Genomic DNA, 17,358 nt, shown 5'->3' on the forward strand with positions numbered 1-17,358 from the left:
AGTGTGAAGTGATACATTTTAGTAGAAAGAATGAGGAGAGGACATATAAACTAAATGGTACAATCCTAAAGTGGGTGCACGAACAGAGAGACCTGGGGGTATATGTACATAAATCATTGAAGGTGGCAGGGCACATTGAGAAAGCAGTTAAAAAGGCTTACGGGATCGTGGGCTTCATAAATAGAAGTATAGAGTACAAACGTGTGGAAATTATGGTGAACCTGTATAAAACACTCGTTCGGCCCCAACTGGAGTATTGTGTCCAAACCTGGGCACCACACTTTAGGAAGGATGTGAAGGCCTTAGAGTGGGTGCAGAAAAGATTTATGAGAATGATTCCAGGAATGAGGGGCTTCAGTTACGTTGATAGACTGGAGAAGCTGGGGTTGTTCTCCTTGGAGCAGAGAAGATTGAGAGGAGATTTGATAGTTCAAAATCATGAGGGGTCTGGACAGGGTAAATAGAGAAACTGTTCCCATTAGCAGAAGGGTTGAGAACCAGAGGACACAGATTTACGATGATTGGCAAAAGAACCAAAGGCGAAGAAAAAACTTTTTTACACAGCGATTGGTTAAGATCTGAAATGCACTGCCTGAAAGGGTGGTGGAGGCAGACTCAATTTTATCTTTCAAAAGGGAGTTGGATAAGTATCTGAAGGAAGAAAAATTGCAAGGCTATGTGGAAAGAGCAGTGGAGTGGGACTAGCTGAGAGTCGGCACAGGCTCAACGGGCTGAATGGCCTTCATCCGTGCTGTAACCATTCTATGATTCTATGAATAAATACCTGTAAAGAGAACAATTGCAGGGCTACGAGGAAAGAGTGGAAGGAGTAGGACCCAAGGAGCCAGCACAGGCACGATGGGCCATATGGCTTCCTTCTGTGCTGTATCATTCTACGATGTTTGTACTCTTACCCAAACAATCCCGTGAAAAGTGGGACCAACAGAGTCATGGCAGTAAGCATCAGGCAGTGGACACAGCAGCTTAGAAATGACCATGTGACATTCCTGGAGTTTGAGTCCAAACTCATTCGAGCCGAATTACCAATTGCGTGCTCCTGGTGCAGAACCTTGCTCGCTGGGAGCACACATTGGGAAATCATGGCCGTGCTGTCCAGGGATTTTCATTCAAATGGAAAAAGAAGAAACAGGAACTCTTACGGACATGGTCTGCTCACTCTCTTCTGCACCCGGAATGGCACACCATTAGTTTTTGCACCAATCTAGTCTACCATCATCTGCTGTTTCTCCTTTAACTTACCAGGCTTCCACCTCCTTTTCCTGGTGGTCCTGCTGGTCCTGGAGGTCCAGGAAGTGCAACAGCTGCAAAGTAAGTAGAACCCATCATAGAAAGTGAAAACTGGCTGTCTGCTAGGTAGGCAAACAAAACCTGGCACTGTGAAGTGTTCTAGCGAGGAGTTCAAGTGATGTTTTAAAACTGCTCAGAGTTAACTTTGGTCCTAAACTAGCACTCATACTTCAAGGACTTTTTTGGATACTAGCAGACCTCTTGTGTCATTTACCAGGGTACTGAATTTTTCATTTCCAACAATGACAACAGACACTTCCGCGTGTGCTCACCTGATCCAAAGATTCCTGGTATTCCTGGAGGTCCGGGTGGTCCAGGACGGCCTTGTGGGCCCACAATTCCATAACCTGGAGGTCCTGGAATACCAGGTATTCCTGGTGGCCCCATTGGTCCCACAACAGATTCACCCTTGGGCCCCTGTGGGGAGGAGGAAAGCAGAATAGGTTTCACAAAAAAAATCTTTTCCAGTTATTGTTTTTATATTTTCACACTCGTCCCTTGGAGAATAGTGTGAAGTAGTGGAAGTATTCTCAGTTGGTGGGAGGGTTTTATGCGCTTACATATTACATTATATATCATAGCTACAGTGCATTTAGCATATCTATATGTGGAGGCATGGCCAACTGTGCTGGAGATGGTTTAACTCTGCAGGGAGGTACAGATAGCAGAGTGGGCAGACAGGTGGCAGATGCAGTTCAATGTAGAGAAATATGAAGTAATACATTTTGGAAGCAGGAATAGGGGAAGAGTTAAATGGTAGGAGTTTAAATGGGGCATAGGTGCATTGGGATGTGCAGATACATGTATAATTAAAAGTGCCAGCGCAAGTAGACAAGGCCCTAAAAAAGGCAAACTCAACCTCTGCTTTTTTTTATGCCAACAACACAAAAGGAAATAAAAACTGGAAGCACTCAGCAGGTCAAGTGGCATCTATAAGAAACCATGAGGTAGCCAACAGTTCAAGCCTTAAATCTTTCCTTAGGACAGTGGAGGAAGGATAGAAGGCCTGAAGCGTTGACTGACTCTTGTTTCATAGAAGTTGCTCGACCCGCTGAGTGTTTCCAGCTTTTTCTGTTTTTATTTTCAGATTTGATGCATCTGCGGTATTTTGTTTTTTTTATAGATAATATTGAACTTGCACGAGACTGTAACTAGGCTACAGTTAGATTATTATGTACAGTTCTGGGAACCTCATTATAGGAACAAGAGAAAAACAATGGAAAAGGTGCAGCATTGATTCACTAGAATGTTACCCAGGAATGAAGGTGTTATAGTTATGAAGGGAGACTCGAGAATTTGGGCCTTGGTGCTAAGATGGTTAAATGGTCACCTGGTTGAGGTCTTCAAGATTCCGAAGGATTACGAGAAGGTAAAAAGTGAGAGATTATTCAGTCAGCAAGATGGTTACAAGAGGACACAAACATAAGAAAATAAAAGAGTTAAAGAGGTGGTTGGAAAGATTTTCTTTACACAGACGGTGGCTTGAACTGTTGTCAGTGCAGAGCTCATAATTCTTTATAAAAGGCGCACATGTGGAGAAAGGTCATCACAGACTTGATAGGCCAAAGGCCTGTTTCTATGCTGCAACAATGCATGATTCTATATTATGTTGTATATCACAGGTATAGGGCATTTAGCATATTTAATAGTTAGGTTCTGTCACAGTGTACATTTTACTGAGCAACCTTAAGGATGATTTTTTTTTAATGAACTACTTACTACTGGTCCAGGTCTCCCACTAGGTCCGATGGGGCCTGGGGGCCCGGGTGAACTTGGCAGGAACAATCCGCCACCTGATTCCCCCTTTTCTCCTTTTTGACCTGTTGCACCTGAGTCTCCTTTTTCACCCTTTAATAGTCAAAAACAAAAACATTTTAAGATGGTGACCCAAGATGAATGTGGTTTATTAGTTTATGTTTGCAAAAATAGAAATAGCCCTTAGTCAAACTGCCAAGTGACATAAAAGATATGAAACCATTTCCATGTAGGTCAAATCGTTTAGTTGATGGCAGGGCAAAGAGTACAGAAGGCGAGAGACACATTTCAAAATAACACTTTGAAATTAACAAATTGGTAAACTCCTCCCTGTGGGATCAGCACAATGAACACATATACAGGCTTTACATAAATGGAGGGCCCTTAGGGGGCATAGTTTCAGAATAAGGGGTCGCCCATTTAAGATGGAGATGAGGAGGAAATTCTTCTCTCAGAGAGTTGTGAATCTTTGGAATTCTCTACCCCAGAGAGCAGTGGTGGTAGAGTCATTGAATATATTCAAGGCAGAGGTTGACAGACATTTGAACTACAAGGGAGTCAAGGGGTACGGGGAGAGCATGGGAAAGTGGTGTTGCGGCCAAGATTGGATCAGCCATGATCTTATTGAATGGCGGAGCAGGCTCGGGGGGCCAATTGGCCTACTCCTGCTCCTGTTTCTTAAGTTCTTAGATATACAGACTTTATATAAATGGAGGGCCCTAGATATACAGGCTTTACATAAATCGAGGGCCCTAGATATACAGGCTTTACATAAATGGAGGGTCCTAGATATACAGGCTTTACATAAATGGAGGGTCCTAGATATACAGGCTTTACATAAATGGAGGGTCCTAGATATACAGGCTTTACATAAATGGAGGGCTCTAGATATACAGGCTTTACATAAATGGAGGGTCCAAGATATACAGGCTTTACATAAATGGAGGGCTCTAGATATACAGGCTTTATATAAATGGCGGGCCCTAGATATACAGGCTTTACATAAATGGAGGGCCGTAGATATACAGGCCTAGAAATTGAGTTTTGGCGCAGCCAGGGCTTTAGCGCCGGAAGTTAGTGCCGGAGCTAAGTCGCGCTGGTCGGGCCCAAAATTCACCAATTCTGCGCCCAAACGGCTGCCGGCGCTGCTGAGAGCTGTTTGCGCCTGAAAACTGGCGCTACACGCTGAATATCGGCGCTATTCCGGCGCTGCGGCGCCCGCTGCGTTGCGGCAGGTTCGGGAAGTGCAGGCCTCCTCCTTCCCTTAAGGAGGAGCTGCCTGCACCCGGCCGCGGCCCACGAAAATCTTTTTAAAAATGAGCCCGGCACCTCGGACAAGTGCCGGGCTTGCTTCTGTTCCGGGGGGGGGGGGGGAAGTCCGGGGAGGGAGCTGCGGCCAGGCGGCCGGCGGGAAAGCGGCCGGCCGCCGCGGTGCCTTTAATGCGCCGGCGCAAAGTCATGTAAGACTCTGTTGCCAGAGTCTTAGTTGCGGCTGCCACGGGCGAGGCGGCCGCAACTGAATTTCGGCGCTGGGGCCCGTCGGCATGGCAACCGGGACGCTGCGCACACCGATGACGTCATCGGTGCCGGCGCAGCGCTACCGGTCTACCGCGGCGGAAGGGCCCCAGGCAATTTCGGCGCCAGCGCCAATTGCAGCGCTAGGCCCTCTAGCGCCGCAAAATCGGCGCTAAGGGCACTGAATTTCTAGGCCACAGGCTTTACATAAATAGAGGGCTCTAAATATACAGGCTTTGCATAAATGGAGGGTCCTAGATATACAGACTTTACATATATGGAGGGCCCTAGATATACAGGCTTTACATAAATGGAGGGTTCTAGATATACAGGCTTTACATAAATGGAGGGTCCTAGATATACAGGCTTTACATAAATGGAGGGTTCTAGATATACAGGCTTTACATAAATGGAGGGTCCTAGATATACAGGCTTTACATAAATGGAGGGTCCTAGATATACAGGCTTTACATAAATGGCGGGCCCTAGATATACAGGCTTTACATAAATGGCGGGCCCTAGATATACAGGCTTTACATAAATGGAGGGCCCTAGATATACAGGCTTTACATAAGTGGAGGGCCGTAGATATACAGGCTTTACATAAATGGAGGGCCGTAGATATACAGGCTTTACATAAATGGAGGGTTCTAGATATACAGGCTTTACATGAATGGAGGGTCCTAGATATACAGGCTTTACATAAATGGAGGGTCCTAGATATACAGGCTTTACATAAATGGAGGGTTCTAGATATACAGGCTTTACATAAATGGAGGGTTCTAGATATACAGGCTTTACATAAATGGAGGGCCCTAGATATACAGGATTTACATAAATGGAGGGTCCTAGATATACAGGCTTTACATAAATGGAGGGTTCTAGATATACAGGCTTTACATAAATGGAGGGCTCTAAATATACAGGCTTTGCATAAATGGAGGGTCCTAGATATACAGACTTTACATATATGGAGGGCCCCAGATATACAGGCTTTACATAAATGGAGGGTTCTAGATATACAGGCTTTACATAAATGGAGGGTCCTAGATATACAGGCTTTACATAAATGGAGGGTTCTAGATATACAGGCTTTACATAAATGGAGGGTCCTAGATATACAGGCTTTACATAAATGGCGGGCCCTAGATATACAGGCTTTACATAAATGGCGGGCCCTAGATATACAGGCTTTACATAAATGGAGGGCCCTAGATATACAGGCTTTACATAAATGGAGGGCCGTAGATATACAGGCTTTACATAAATGGAGGGCCGTAGATATACAGGCTTTACATAAATGGAGGGCCCTAGATATACAGGCTTTACATGAATGGAGGGTCCTAGATATACAGGCTTTACATAAATGGAGGGTCCTAGATATACAGGCTTTACATAAATGGAGGGCCCTAGATATACAGGCTTTACATAAATGGAGGGCCGTAGATATACAGGCTTTACATAAATGGAGGGCCGTAGATATACAGGCTTTACATAAATGGAGGGTTCTAGATATACAGGCTTTACATGAATGGAGGGTCCTAGATATACAGGCTTTACATAAATGGAGGGTCCTAGATATACAGGCTTTACATAAATGGAGGGTCCTAGATACACAGGCTTTACATAAATGGAGGGTTCTAGATATACAGGATTTACATAAATGGAGGGTTCTAGATATACAGGCTTTACATAAATGGAGGGTCCTAGATATACAGGCTTTACATAAATGGAGGGTTCTAGATATACAGGCTTTACATAAATGGAGGGTCCTAGATATACAGGCTTTACATAAATGGAGGGTCCTAGATATACAGACTTTACATAAATGGCGGGCCCTAGATATACAGGCTTTACATAAATGGCGGGCCCTAGATATACAGGCTTTACATAAATGGAGGGCCCTAGATATACAGGCTTTACATAAATGGAGGGTCCTAGATATACAGGCTTTACATAAATGGAGGGTTCTAGATATACAGGCTTTACATAAATGGAGGGTCCTAGATATACAGGCTTTACATAAATGGCGGGCCCTAGATATACAGGCTTTACATAAATGGCGGGCCCTAGATATACAGGCTTTACATAAATGGAGGGCCCTAGATATACAGGCTTTACATAAATGGAGGGCCGTAGATATACAGGCTTTACATAAATGGAGGGCCGTAGATATACAGGCTTTACATAAATGGAGGGTTCTAGATATACAGGCTTTACATGAATGGAGGGTCCTAGATATACAGGCTTTACATAAATGGAGGGTTCTAGATATACAGGCTTTACATAAATGGAGGGTTCTAGATATACAGGCTTTACATAAATGGAGGGTCCTAGATATACAGGCTTTACATAAATGGCGGGCCCTAGATATACAGGCTTTACATAAATGGAGGGCCCTAGATATACAGGATTTACATAAATGGAGGGTCCTAGATATACAGGCTTTACATAAATGGAGGGTTCTAGATATACAGGCTTTACATAAATGGAGGGCTCTAAATATACAGGCTTTGCATAAATGGAGGGTCCTAGATATACAGACTTTACATATATGGAGGGCCCTAGATATACAGGCTTTACATAAATGGAGGGTTCTAGATATACAGGCTTTACATAAATGGAGGGTCCTAGATATACAGGCTTTACATAAATGGAGGGTCCTAGATATACAGGCTTTACATAAATGGAGGGTCCTAGATATACAGGCTTTACATAAATGGAGGGTCCTAGATATACAGGCTTTACATAAATGGAGGGTCCTAGATATACAGGCTTTACATAAATGGCGGGCCCTAGATATACAGGCTTTACATAAATGGCGGGCCCTAGATATACAGGCTTTACATAAATGGAGGGCCCTAGATGTACAGGCTTTACATAAATGGAGGGCCGTAGATATACAGGCTTTACATAAATGGAGGGCCGTAGATATACAGGCTTTACATAAATGGAGGGTTCTAGATATACAGGCTTTACATGAATGGAGGGTCCTAGATATACAGGCTTTACATAAATGGAGGGTCCTAGATATACAGGCTTTACATAAATGGAGGGTCCTAGATATACAGGCTTTACATAAATGGAGGGTTCTAGATATACAGGCTTTACATAAATGGAGGGTTCTAGATATACAGGCTTTACATAAATGGAGGGCCCTAGATATACAGGATTTACATAAATGGAGGGTCCTAGATATACAGGCTTTACATAAATGGAGGGTTCTAGATATACAGGCTTTACATAAATGGAGGGCCGTAGATATACAGGCTTTACATAAATAGAGGGCTCTAAATATACAGGCTTTACATAAATGGAGGGCCCTAGATATACAGGCTTTACATAAATGGAGGGCTCTAGATATACAGGCTTTACATAAATGGAGGGCTCTAGATATACAGGCTTTACATAAATGGCGGGCCCGAGATATACAGGCTTTACATAAATGGAGGGTTCTAGATATACAGGCTTTACATAAATGGAGGGTCCTAGATATACAGGCTTTACATAAATGGAGGGTTCTAGATATACAGGCTTTACATAAATGGAGGGCCGTAGATATACAGGCTTTACATAAATGGAGGGTTCTAGATATACAGGCTTTACATGAATGGAGGGTCCTAGATATACAGGCTTTACATAAATGGAGGGTCCTAGATATACAGGCTTTACATAAATGGAGGGTTCTAGATATACAGGCTTTACATAAATGGAGGGTTCTAGATATACAGGCTTTACATAAATGGAGGGCCCTAGATATACAGGATTTACATAAATGGAGGGTCCTAGATATACAGGCTTTACATAAATGGAGGGTTCTAGATATACAGGCTTTACATAAATGGAGGGCTCTAAATATACAGGCTTTGCATAAATGGAGGGTCCTAGATATACAGACTTTACATATATGGAGGGCCCTAGATATACAGGCTTTACATAAATGGAGGGTTCTAGATATACAGGCTTTACATAAATGGAGGGTCCTAGATATACAGGCTTTACATAAATGGAGGGTTCTAGATATACAGGCTTTACATAAATGGAGGGTCCTAGATATACAGGCTTTACATAAATGGCGGGCCCTAGATATACAGGCTTTACATAAATGGCGGGCCCTAGATATACAGGCTTTACATAAATGGAGGGCCCTAGATATACAGGCTTTACATAAATGGAGGGCCGTAGATATACAGGCTTTACATAAATGGAGGGCCGTAGATATACAGGCTTTACATAAATGGAGGGTTCTAGATATACAGGCTTTACATGAATGGAGGGTCCTAGATATACAGGCTTTACATAAATGGAGGGTCCTAGATATACAGGCTTTACATAAATGGAGGGTTCTAGATATACAGGCTTTACATAAATGGAGGGTTCTAGATATACAGGCTTTACATAAATGGAGGGCCCTAGATATACAGGATTTACATAAATGGGGGGTCCTAGATATACAGGCTTTACATAAATGGAGGGTTCTAGATATACAGGCTTTACATAAATGGAGGGCCGTAGATATACAGGCTTTACATAAATAGAGGGCTCTAAATATACAGGCTTTACATAAATGGAGGGCCCTAGATATACAGGCTTTACATAAATGGAGGGCTCTAGATATACAGGCTTTACATAAATGGCGGGCCCTAGATATACAGGCCTAGAAATTCAGTGCCCTTAGCGCCGATTTTGCGGCGCTAGAGGGCCTAGCGCTGCAATTGCCGCCGGCGCCGAAATTGCCTGGGGCCCTTCCGCCGCGGTAGACCGGTAGCGCTGCGCCGGCACTGATGACGTCATCGGTGTGCGCAGCGTCCCGGTTGCCATGCCGACGGGCCCCAGCGCCGAAATTCAGTTGCGGCCGCCTCGCCCGTGGCAGCCGCAACTAAGACTCTGGCAACAGAGTCTTACATGACTTTGCGCCGGCGCATTAAAGGCACCGCGGCGGCCGGCCGCTTTCCCGCCGGCCGCCTGGCCGCAGCTCCCTCCCCGGACTTCCCCCCCCACCCCCCCCGGAACAGAAGCAAGCCCGGCACTTGTCCGAGGTGCCGGGCTCATTTTTAAAAAGATTTTCGTGGGCCGCGGCCGGGTGCAGGCAGCTCCTCCTTAAGGGAAGGAGGAGGCCTGCACTTCCCGAACCTGCCGCACCGCAGCGGGCGCCGCAGCGCCGGAATAGCGCCGATATTCAGCGCGTAGCGCCAGTTTTCAGGCGCAAACAGCTCTCAGCAGCGCCGGCAGCCGTTTGGGCGCAGAATTGGTGAATTTTGGGCCCGACCAGCGCGACTTAGCTCCGGCACTAACTTCCGGCGCTAAAGCCCTGGCTGCGCCAAAACTCAATTTCTAGGCCACAGGCTTTACATAAATGGAGGGCCGTAGATATACAGGCTTTACATAAATAGAGGGCTCTAAATATACAGGCTTTACATAAATGGAGGGCCCTAGATATACAGGCTTTACATAAGTTCAAAGATGTGCGGGTTAGGTTGATTGGCTATGATAAATTGACCCTTAGTGTTAGGGGGATTAAATACGTGGGGTTACGGGGATCGGGTGGGATATGTGTCGGTGCAGGCTCGATGGGCCGAAATGGCCTCTATCTGCACTGTGGGGTTTCTATGATTTCTGTGTGAGAGGGCTCTAGGTATACATGCTTTACATAAATGGAGGGCTCTAGATATACAGGCTTTACATAAATAGAGGGCTCTAAATATACAGGCTTTACATAAATGGAGGACTCTAGATATACAGGCTTTACATAAATGGAGGACTCTAGATACAGGCTTTACATATATGGAGGGCCCTCGATATACAGGCTTTATATAAATGGAGGGCTCTAGATATACAGGCCTTGATTTATGTAAAGATCCAGCAGGCAGGAGATCTTCCTCCAGGAGGCTGCAGAGGTCCGCGACCACCTGCCTTGACAATCGAAGCCTCCTTAAGCACTGCTCCTCAGACAGGTCAAGGAAGCTGAGCCTCTGTCTGTACACCCTGTGAAATGGGTCAGGCCTTCTGCGTGCATGGGCCCCGTGTTGCTGCCTTCTCTGTGGCCCACCTGCAACTCCTTCTTCAGCAGGCCCTTACTCATGCTGCTGCTACTCCTCCTCTTCTTCACTCCAATAGAGTGCATCTAGAGCAGCTCCCATAATCAGCTTCTCATTTTTTTTTGAACCAAAGAGTATCAAAAACGTAACCCAAAACAAACAGTGATCACAGCCCACAATGAACTGAAAGAGACTCGTCGATACCAATACTCGCTGCTGTTAATATCGTGACAGCTAGGAACACGGTGGGATCATCATTCCGGGATTTTAGCCTCTTGCCCGACCCTATCCTGCCTGTCAGGGGAGGGGTAAATTTGAGGCCGCTGTTTTTACATAAATGGAGGGCCCTAGCAGTTCAAAAGAAAATGAACATTTCATGCAATACAAACATTCCTGAAGGGATTGCAAATAAGAGCAGAATTGTGGTTAATATTTCATTGGAAAACAAATAGCTACTTACTTTAAGGCCAAGGTATGGTGAATAAGAACCTAAAAAATATAGATTGAAATCTGAAGTGAAATTTATTAGCCAAATTAAAAAAAAAATCAATAAAAACTTTATTACATAGAATTACACAGTTCTATTTGTGTGAAGCCTGCCCCAGAATTATAACATTACCATTACATTAAAGCCTCCCTATAACACATTTGTTATGAGTTGCGTAAACAGGGTTGTGTGTTATTGTGATTGTTACTGTGATTGTTACATCACAGCTTGTTCTTTACTGCGAGCTTGTGTGTGCTATATCAATTTATAAAGGGAGACAGTCGGACCCAGAACCATCTGATAGGTTAACCTGTATTATTACAAGTGATATAAATCCCCTCACCACCTATGGGAGGTGTTGATTGTCAGGGTAGTGTAAATCAAGGAAACAATCATTGTCATCAAATGTGTTCACAGATATAGGTAACATGGTAAACCAGCAGGATCAAATTCTCCAACATTTCCTTCAGTTCTATTCAGCACAAAGGGCAGAATTTCCTCATTTGCATTTAGTTGTTAAACAATCGCATGGTGCAGCACATAGAGGAAGACTGCAGCCCACAAATTTCCATCCATGGATAGTTTATAATCCTTTATACAGAAAAGGAAAATCTAATTCAATGTAACAAAAAAGGACAATACCTGGTAGGCCTGGGATACCCTGCTCCCCCTTTTCACCTTTACCACCACTTAATCCAAGTAATCCAATAGAACCTTTCTCCCCCTTTGGCCCTTTGGGAAATGAAAAGTTGTTTACTATACGTTTCAGAAAGTCTTTACACAATATCACTACTAAACTGCTCGAAGACTGTTTACCTCCACCCTGGTTTCGAAACCAGAAGGTGCAATATTATTCAGATGCGTTGTTTCCACCACATATCATAAGTACTGATCTGAAAGGGGCAAGGCACATGGATACATTTTTAAGGGAAACACACGTCTAAAGAAAGTTTGTCGAAATGGGATAGTTTTGTGAAAACTGGGGATAGGATGCTAGGAGTGTATACGATGGCCCATTTGACTTTTAAATCCATGGAATTATAGTATATTGTGCATGCCCACACAATAACCATCATGACTACAGTTAGGAGATTAGTCATCTCACTGAGTCGTGCAGGAGTGTTCTTTCTGATGCTTGCTTGTAGACATGTCACAGAAAGCAGCTGGCCTATGCAAGAGGTTACTTGGATAAGAGGTGAGGAAACTCCGCTGTTGCTTAATGACATTCCTGAGGCATAAGGTTATTATTATCTTACAGCAGACGATGAGTCACTGGGTTCGTTGCTCCAACAAGTTTTACAGACACAATCTGCTTAGCCTTTGATAATCTCAGTTCCTCTATTCAGTTGTTTTGGATGTTGCAGCACTGATGTCATTGACATTGATGGCCTTGAATATATAATGAGTTCTTAGAAATATGGTCACCTTTACAAATCAGTAGACTAAACACTCTGTTCAAACTGAAACTGCCCACCACATTTTAACGTAACACTTCGCACCACTTTAATTAGGTTTACTATTCATGATAAAGTTTATGCTGCATAATTTATTTTTGTGCAGTATTTTTTGTAATACTTTAATCAAATTGCTGCTGCTGAAAACATTTAAAATGCCCTAAGTGTAGCCTTCCTCATTCTTAAAATGTTGTACAGCTTTCACAATCAAATACAATGGGAAATAGGAAAACCCTAGAGACATTGTCACTTTAAGAACTTTGTGCCATGTATGACCGCACAAGTCAGATTCTCATTTTTATCTTTATGATAATGGTCACAAGACCCAATGTCCCAACATGTGAGAAAGAGAACAGATGGGCAGGTTTGTACAGGCCCTGCATTCAAAGTATGAGTAGATCATATATACACCAGGGAATTTAACCATCCCTCCTCACTTTTTCAACCTCCACATACCACTGATGTATCAAAATGGTGCAAGTATTGTGGGAGAGAACCCTCTAATCTGAATGATAAAGGCAGTTCGAAACACAGTTGCACTAGAGTACTTGTCATCTTGGATGAATGAATCAAGACATTCATGGCTGGTAAACGTATGTTAAGTTACTGCAATCTGCTTCTGTACAGATAGTGTCAAAAACAAACAGCAGTCTGTCTCAGCTCTCTCACAGTGTCAAGAGAAACCTTCAGCATCCCAGCCCAAGATGGTCCCTCCTAAAGGGAAGAATGAAAGGTACATTCTGCAACTCAGTTTGTTGATCCCTCCTTTAGTAATGGGTTTAATCCAGACATTTATTCCTATTAAGAGTAAAGAATTGCCTAGACTGGTGAATGTTTTGTTTCTCTATGTAGAACAGGAACACTTTTAACTCATTATAAGATTACAAGAACAGTCTCTGCTGCACACTAGACAGTGTGGCCGCAATTTTACTAATGGAGGAGGGTTGGGTGCGGGTCAGGTGGTCGGCGGGTCCCGCTCCCGCCTCCGCTGTCAGGTGGGATAAATTTGCGATTTTGTCCTAATTGGGCAATTGATTCCCTGCGTGTGCGCACCCCTGGCCCAATTAGTCTTTTGGGTCTGAAACTCGCCTCTGCTGATGTCATTTATCCAGCTGCTTTTAAGGGCTCCAAGCAGCCTTGGTTCATTTTCTACCTCTGTACTTCCAGAGTGAATACTTTGCTAATTGTTTGATACCTCGGGAGCCTACTGTCAACAAGGGCAGATGTCGACGACGAAGTCCAACACCGCCTTCAGTGTGCCAGTGCAGCCTTCGGTCGCCTGAGGAAGAGAGTGTTTGAAGACCAGGACCTCAAACCCGGCACTAAGCTCATGGTCTACAGGGCAGCAGTGATACCTGCCCTGCTGTATGCCTCAGAGACATGGACCATGTACAGCAGGCACCTCAAAGCACTGGAGAGGTACCACCAACGCTGCCTCCGCAAGATCCTGCAAATCCATTGGCAGGATAGGCGCACCAACGTCAGTGTTCTTGCTCAGGCCAACATCCCCAGCATCGAAGCTCTGACCACGCTCAATCAGCTCCGATGGACGGGTCACATTGTCCGCATGCCCGATACGAGGTTCCCAAAACAAGCACTCTACTCGGAGCTCCGGCACGGCAAGAGAGCCCCAGGTGGGCAGAGGAAATGTTTCAAGGGCACCCTCAAAGCCTCCTTGAAAAAGTGTAACATCCCCACCGACACCTGGGAATCCCTGGCCCAAGACCGCACAAAGTGGAGGAGAAGCATCCGGGAAGGCGCCGAACACTTCGAGTCTCTTCGCCGGGAACAAGCGGAAGCCAAGCGCAGGCAGCGCACGTCAACCCAAGCACCCCACCCACCCGTCCCTTCAACCACCGTCTGCCCCACCTGTGACAGAGACTGTAGGTCCCGCATTGGACTCATCAGTCACCTGCGAGTTCATTTTTAATGTGGAAGCAAGTCATCCTTGGTTCTGAGGGACTGCCTAAGAAGGGAAGAAGAAGAAGAATTGTTTGATACTCCTGAAATGTCTAGCTCAAGGCCCAAGGCCTCACCTCGCTTCGATGATGACTCCCTCCATGCTCTGGTGGAGGGAGCCAGAGCTCAAAAGGAGGTTCTCTTTCCTTCCTCTGGGAGGAAAAAATCTCCCCAGCAGACCAAAGCGGTGTGGCTGCAACTGGCTCAGGAGGTCAGCTCCAGATCGTTGTGCAGCAGAACCTGGCTGCAGTGCCGAAAGAAGTTCAATGACTTTGTCCGCACAGGAAAAGTGAGTATACCATCACTTTTACCCTCATTCTGCTCCCCATCTCCTCTCAGCATCAGCACTCTGCATTGTCAACCTACTCCTACACAGCCCACTTTACCCTTACATCCCTTGCACCCTTAACCATTCCTCTCTCTCTATGTACACAATCACTTCACTATTCGACTATGCTGCCCTCACACTCCCTATCACTGTTATGCAATGACAACAACTAACAACACACAGGGAGGGCCATTGGTATTGGGACCTCACTCCATCTTTGTCTCCCTCTAAGCATCTATGCTATGGATTCTCTACACTCACTCCATCATTCTCACTCAAACTCCACTTGTGTCCCTCATTGCAGGAAAAGAGAGCCCACAATAAGAGGGAAAGGGCGAAGACAGGAGGAGGGCAACCCTCAATAGCCCATCTCACCAGCGCTGAGGAGGTGGCCCTAGAGATCGTTGGAGCCGAGGAGGATCTGGAAGTGGGGGACGAACAGACGGGCGCAGCAGAGCAAGCTGGTGACAGAATAGTTTTGCATGAGTGACTGATATGGCTTCTGATGCTCATACAGATTGACTTATAATCATCTGCACAAGTCTATGTGCATGCTACGTTAATATCACATGTCTAACTTATGCCTTTACTCCCCCACAGGACCATCGACAGCCCCCCTCCCCCACTGTCCAGGAGGAAGAGCCTGAGCCAGAAGACTCCTCAGAGGAACCTGCGACCTCTGAGGGCGCAGCGTCAGCAAAATTAAGCACACATAGCACCAACACAGAAACACACACCTTGGTGGGACCTTCGGGAGATAGGGTAGCGTTGTCACCTGGGGTATCAAAGCTCACAAGTGAGCATCAGCAGATGGTGGAGACAGGGACAGCAGTGGAGAGTCCTCATCGGAGGCCGCAGGGTGCTCCCAGCTCTGCTCAGCTGCATGTGGACCCTGTGCCTCTGGGTCTATCCAGAAAGAGAGCAGTGCTGGAACTCCAGGAACAAGTGCAGGAGTCTCTGGCAGGTTTTGTCTCCAGGGTTACTGCGAGTGTGGAGAGGATAGAGGAGTCCAACTCTAATATGAGCAGTGCCTTTGTGGAGGCAATGGCGCATGAACGCACCACCACGGAAAGGATGGCAACCTCCGTGGAAAGGCTGGCTACGACCATGGAGGAAATAAGTCACCAGAGTCAGGAAAACATAGTGAATGTTCAGAATAGACTTACATCTCTGGAGGAGCGATGGGCAGCTATTGAGCAGAGAAACCAGAGCTTCAGGAAGTCCTTTTGAGTAGGACTGCCAGTGCAGATACGGGTCCTCATGGCCCCCCTGATGTGCAGCAAGGTGCTGTCAAGCCACTTGCTAGCACTGAAGTGGGTCTGACCCATGAGAGGGATGTTGGTAGCAGACAACAAGGAAGTGGGGGCTCCTCTCCAAGCGCTCACACTCCCATACCACTGAGTAGCCCTTGGTAAGAGCCCCACCAGAGTCCTCACCCAACTGAGATGGACGTCTCAGCCCCTGCACAGACGCAGGAGGAGCAGACAGTTGACGAGCCCTCACAGGCTCGCAAACCCAGAGGACGCCTGCCAAAGGTGTCGAACCAGGAGCAGCATGAAAGTGAGCAAGGTACCTCCACATCTGCTGAAGCCACAGGGGAGGCACCACATAGAAGCACGCGTAAGAGGAAGATAAAGCACAATTAGTCACAAGGGTAGTCACCTGGGTGTTCTGTTCTGTTGTCTACTGTTTTCTTTAATATTTGACATTGTCACCCTTTTTTGAGTGGATTAAACAGAAGTGATGGCAAACAGTTGAAGTTCTGGCCTATGTGATCTCGGAAATGGAAGTTCCACATTGAGGGCTCAGGGGCGACTTTGTAATGATGGTGGTGAGAGTGATAGGAACCCACAGGTGTGTTAAGAAGGTGCCAGCCACATTTGTTTGATTCGTCTGCTTAAGCGAACCTGGCAAAAATTAGTGCATCCCTTGCATCATGGGCAGCAATGTGCTCACGTGCTGCTGGTACTGGCGCATCCGCCTCCGCAACACCCTCCTCCTCCTCCTCCTCATCTGAGGAGGTTGTGCACTGAGCCACTTGTTCCTCAGGCAGCTGCAAGCTACGATGCTGTGCGATGTTGTGCAGTGCACAGCAGACCACAACAATTCTGGAGATCCTGGCTGCTGAATACTAAAGGGCTCCACCTGATCTATCAAGGCATCTGAATCGCATCTTCAGCAAGCCGATGGTTTGCTCGATAATGGATCTGGTGGAAATGTGGCTGGCATTGTAGCACTTCGATGGCCTCCTCAATGGTGTCAGCAGCCACGTCTTCAGGGGATAACCTTTGTCTCCAAGTAGCCATCCAGAAAGTTGGATTGAAGAGCGGAGGCACACTAGACTGGCGCAGGATGAACGAGTCATGACAACTGCCAGGGTACTTCGCGCAAACATGCAAAATGTCCTTCCTGTGGTTACACACCAGCTGCACGTTGAGGGAGTGGAAGCCCTTGCGCTTGACAAAAACAGCAGGGTTGTGATGGGGTGCCCTAAGGGCCACATGTGTGCAGTCT

The 17,358-nt window shown here is 45.7% G+C and overlaps 1 protein-coding gene across 5 annotated transcripts in view; it reads right to left on the reverse strand.

The window, feature by feature from the left end:
* LOC147115087 (collagen alpha-1(XV) chain-like) overlaps positions 1-17,358 on the reverse strand; it is a 483,626-nt gene that overhangs the window by 24,396 nt on the left and 441,872 nt on the right. For all 5 annotated transcript variants that reach the window (XM_085993355.1, XM_085993353.1, XM_085993354.1 and 2 more), the window contains 5 exons: positions 11,746-11,835; positions 11,077-11,105; positions 3,028-3,156; positions 1,581-1,725; positions 1,261-1,322 (listed from right to left, as the gene is read on the reverse strand). In XM_085993355.1, coding sequence (XP_085849481.1) covers positions 1,261-1,322; positions 1,581-1,725; positions 3,028-3,156; positions 11,077-11,105; positions 11,746-11,835 — 455 coding nt within the window. The remainder of the gene's footprint in view (positions 1-1,260; positions 1,323-1,580; positions 1,726-3,027; positions 3,157-11,076; positions 11,106-11,745; positions 11,836-17,358) is intronic.

The sequence above is a fragment of the Somniosus microcephalus genome, chromosome 7 (genome assembly GCF_052327205.1).
Source record: "Somniosus microcephalus isolate GS21.2 chromosome 7, FLI_Smic_1.0, whole genome shotgun sequence".
In the NCBI taxonomy this organism is placed as follows: domain Eukaryota; kingdom Metazoa; phylum Chordata; class Chondrichthyes; order Squaliformes; family Somniosidae; genus Somniosus; species Somniosus microcephalus.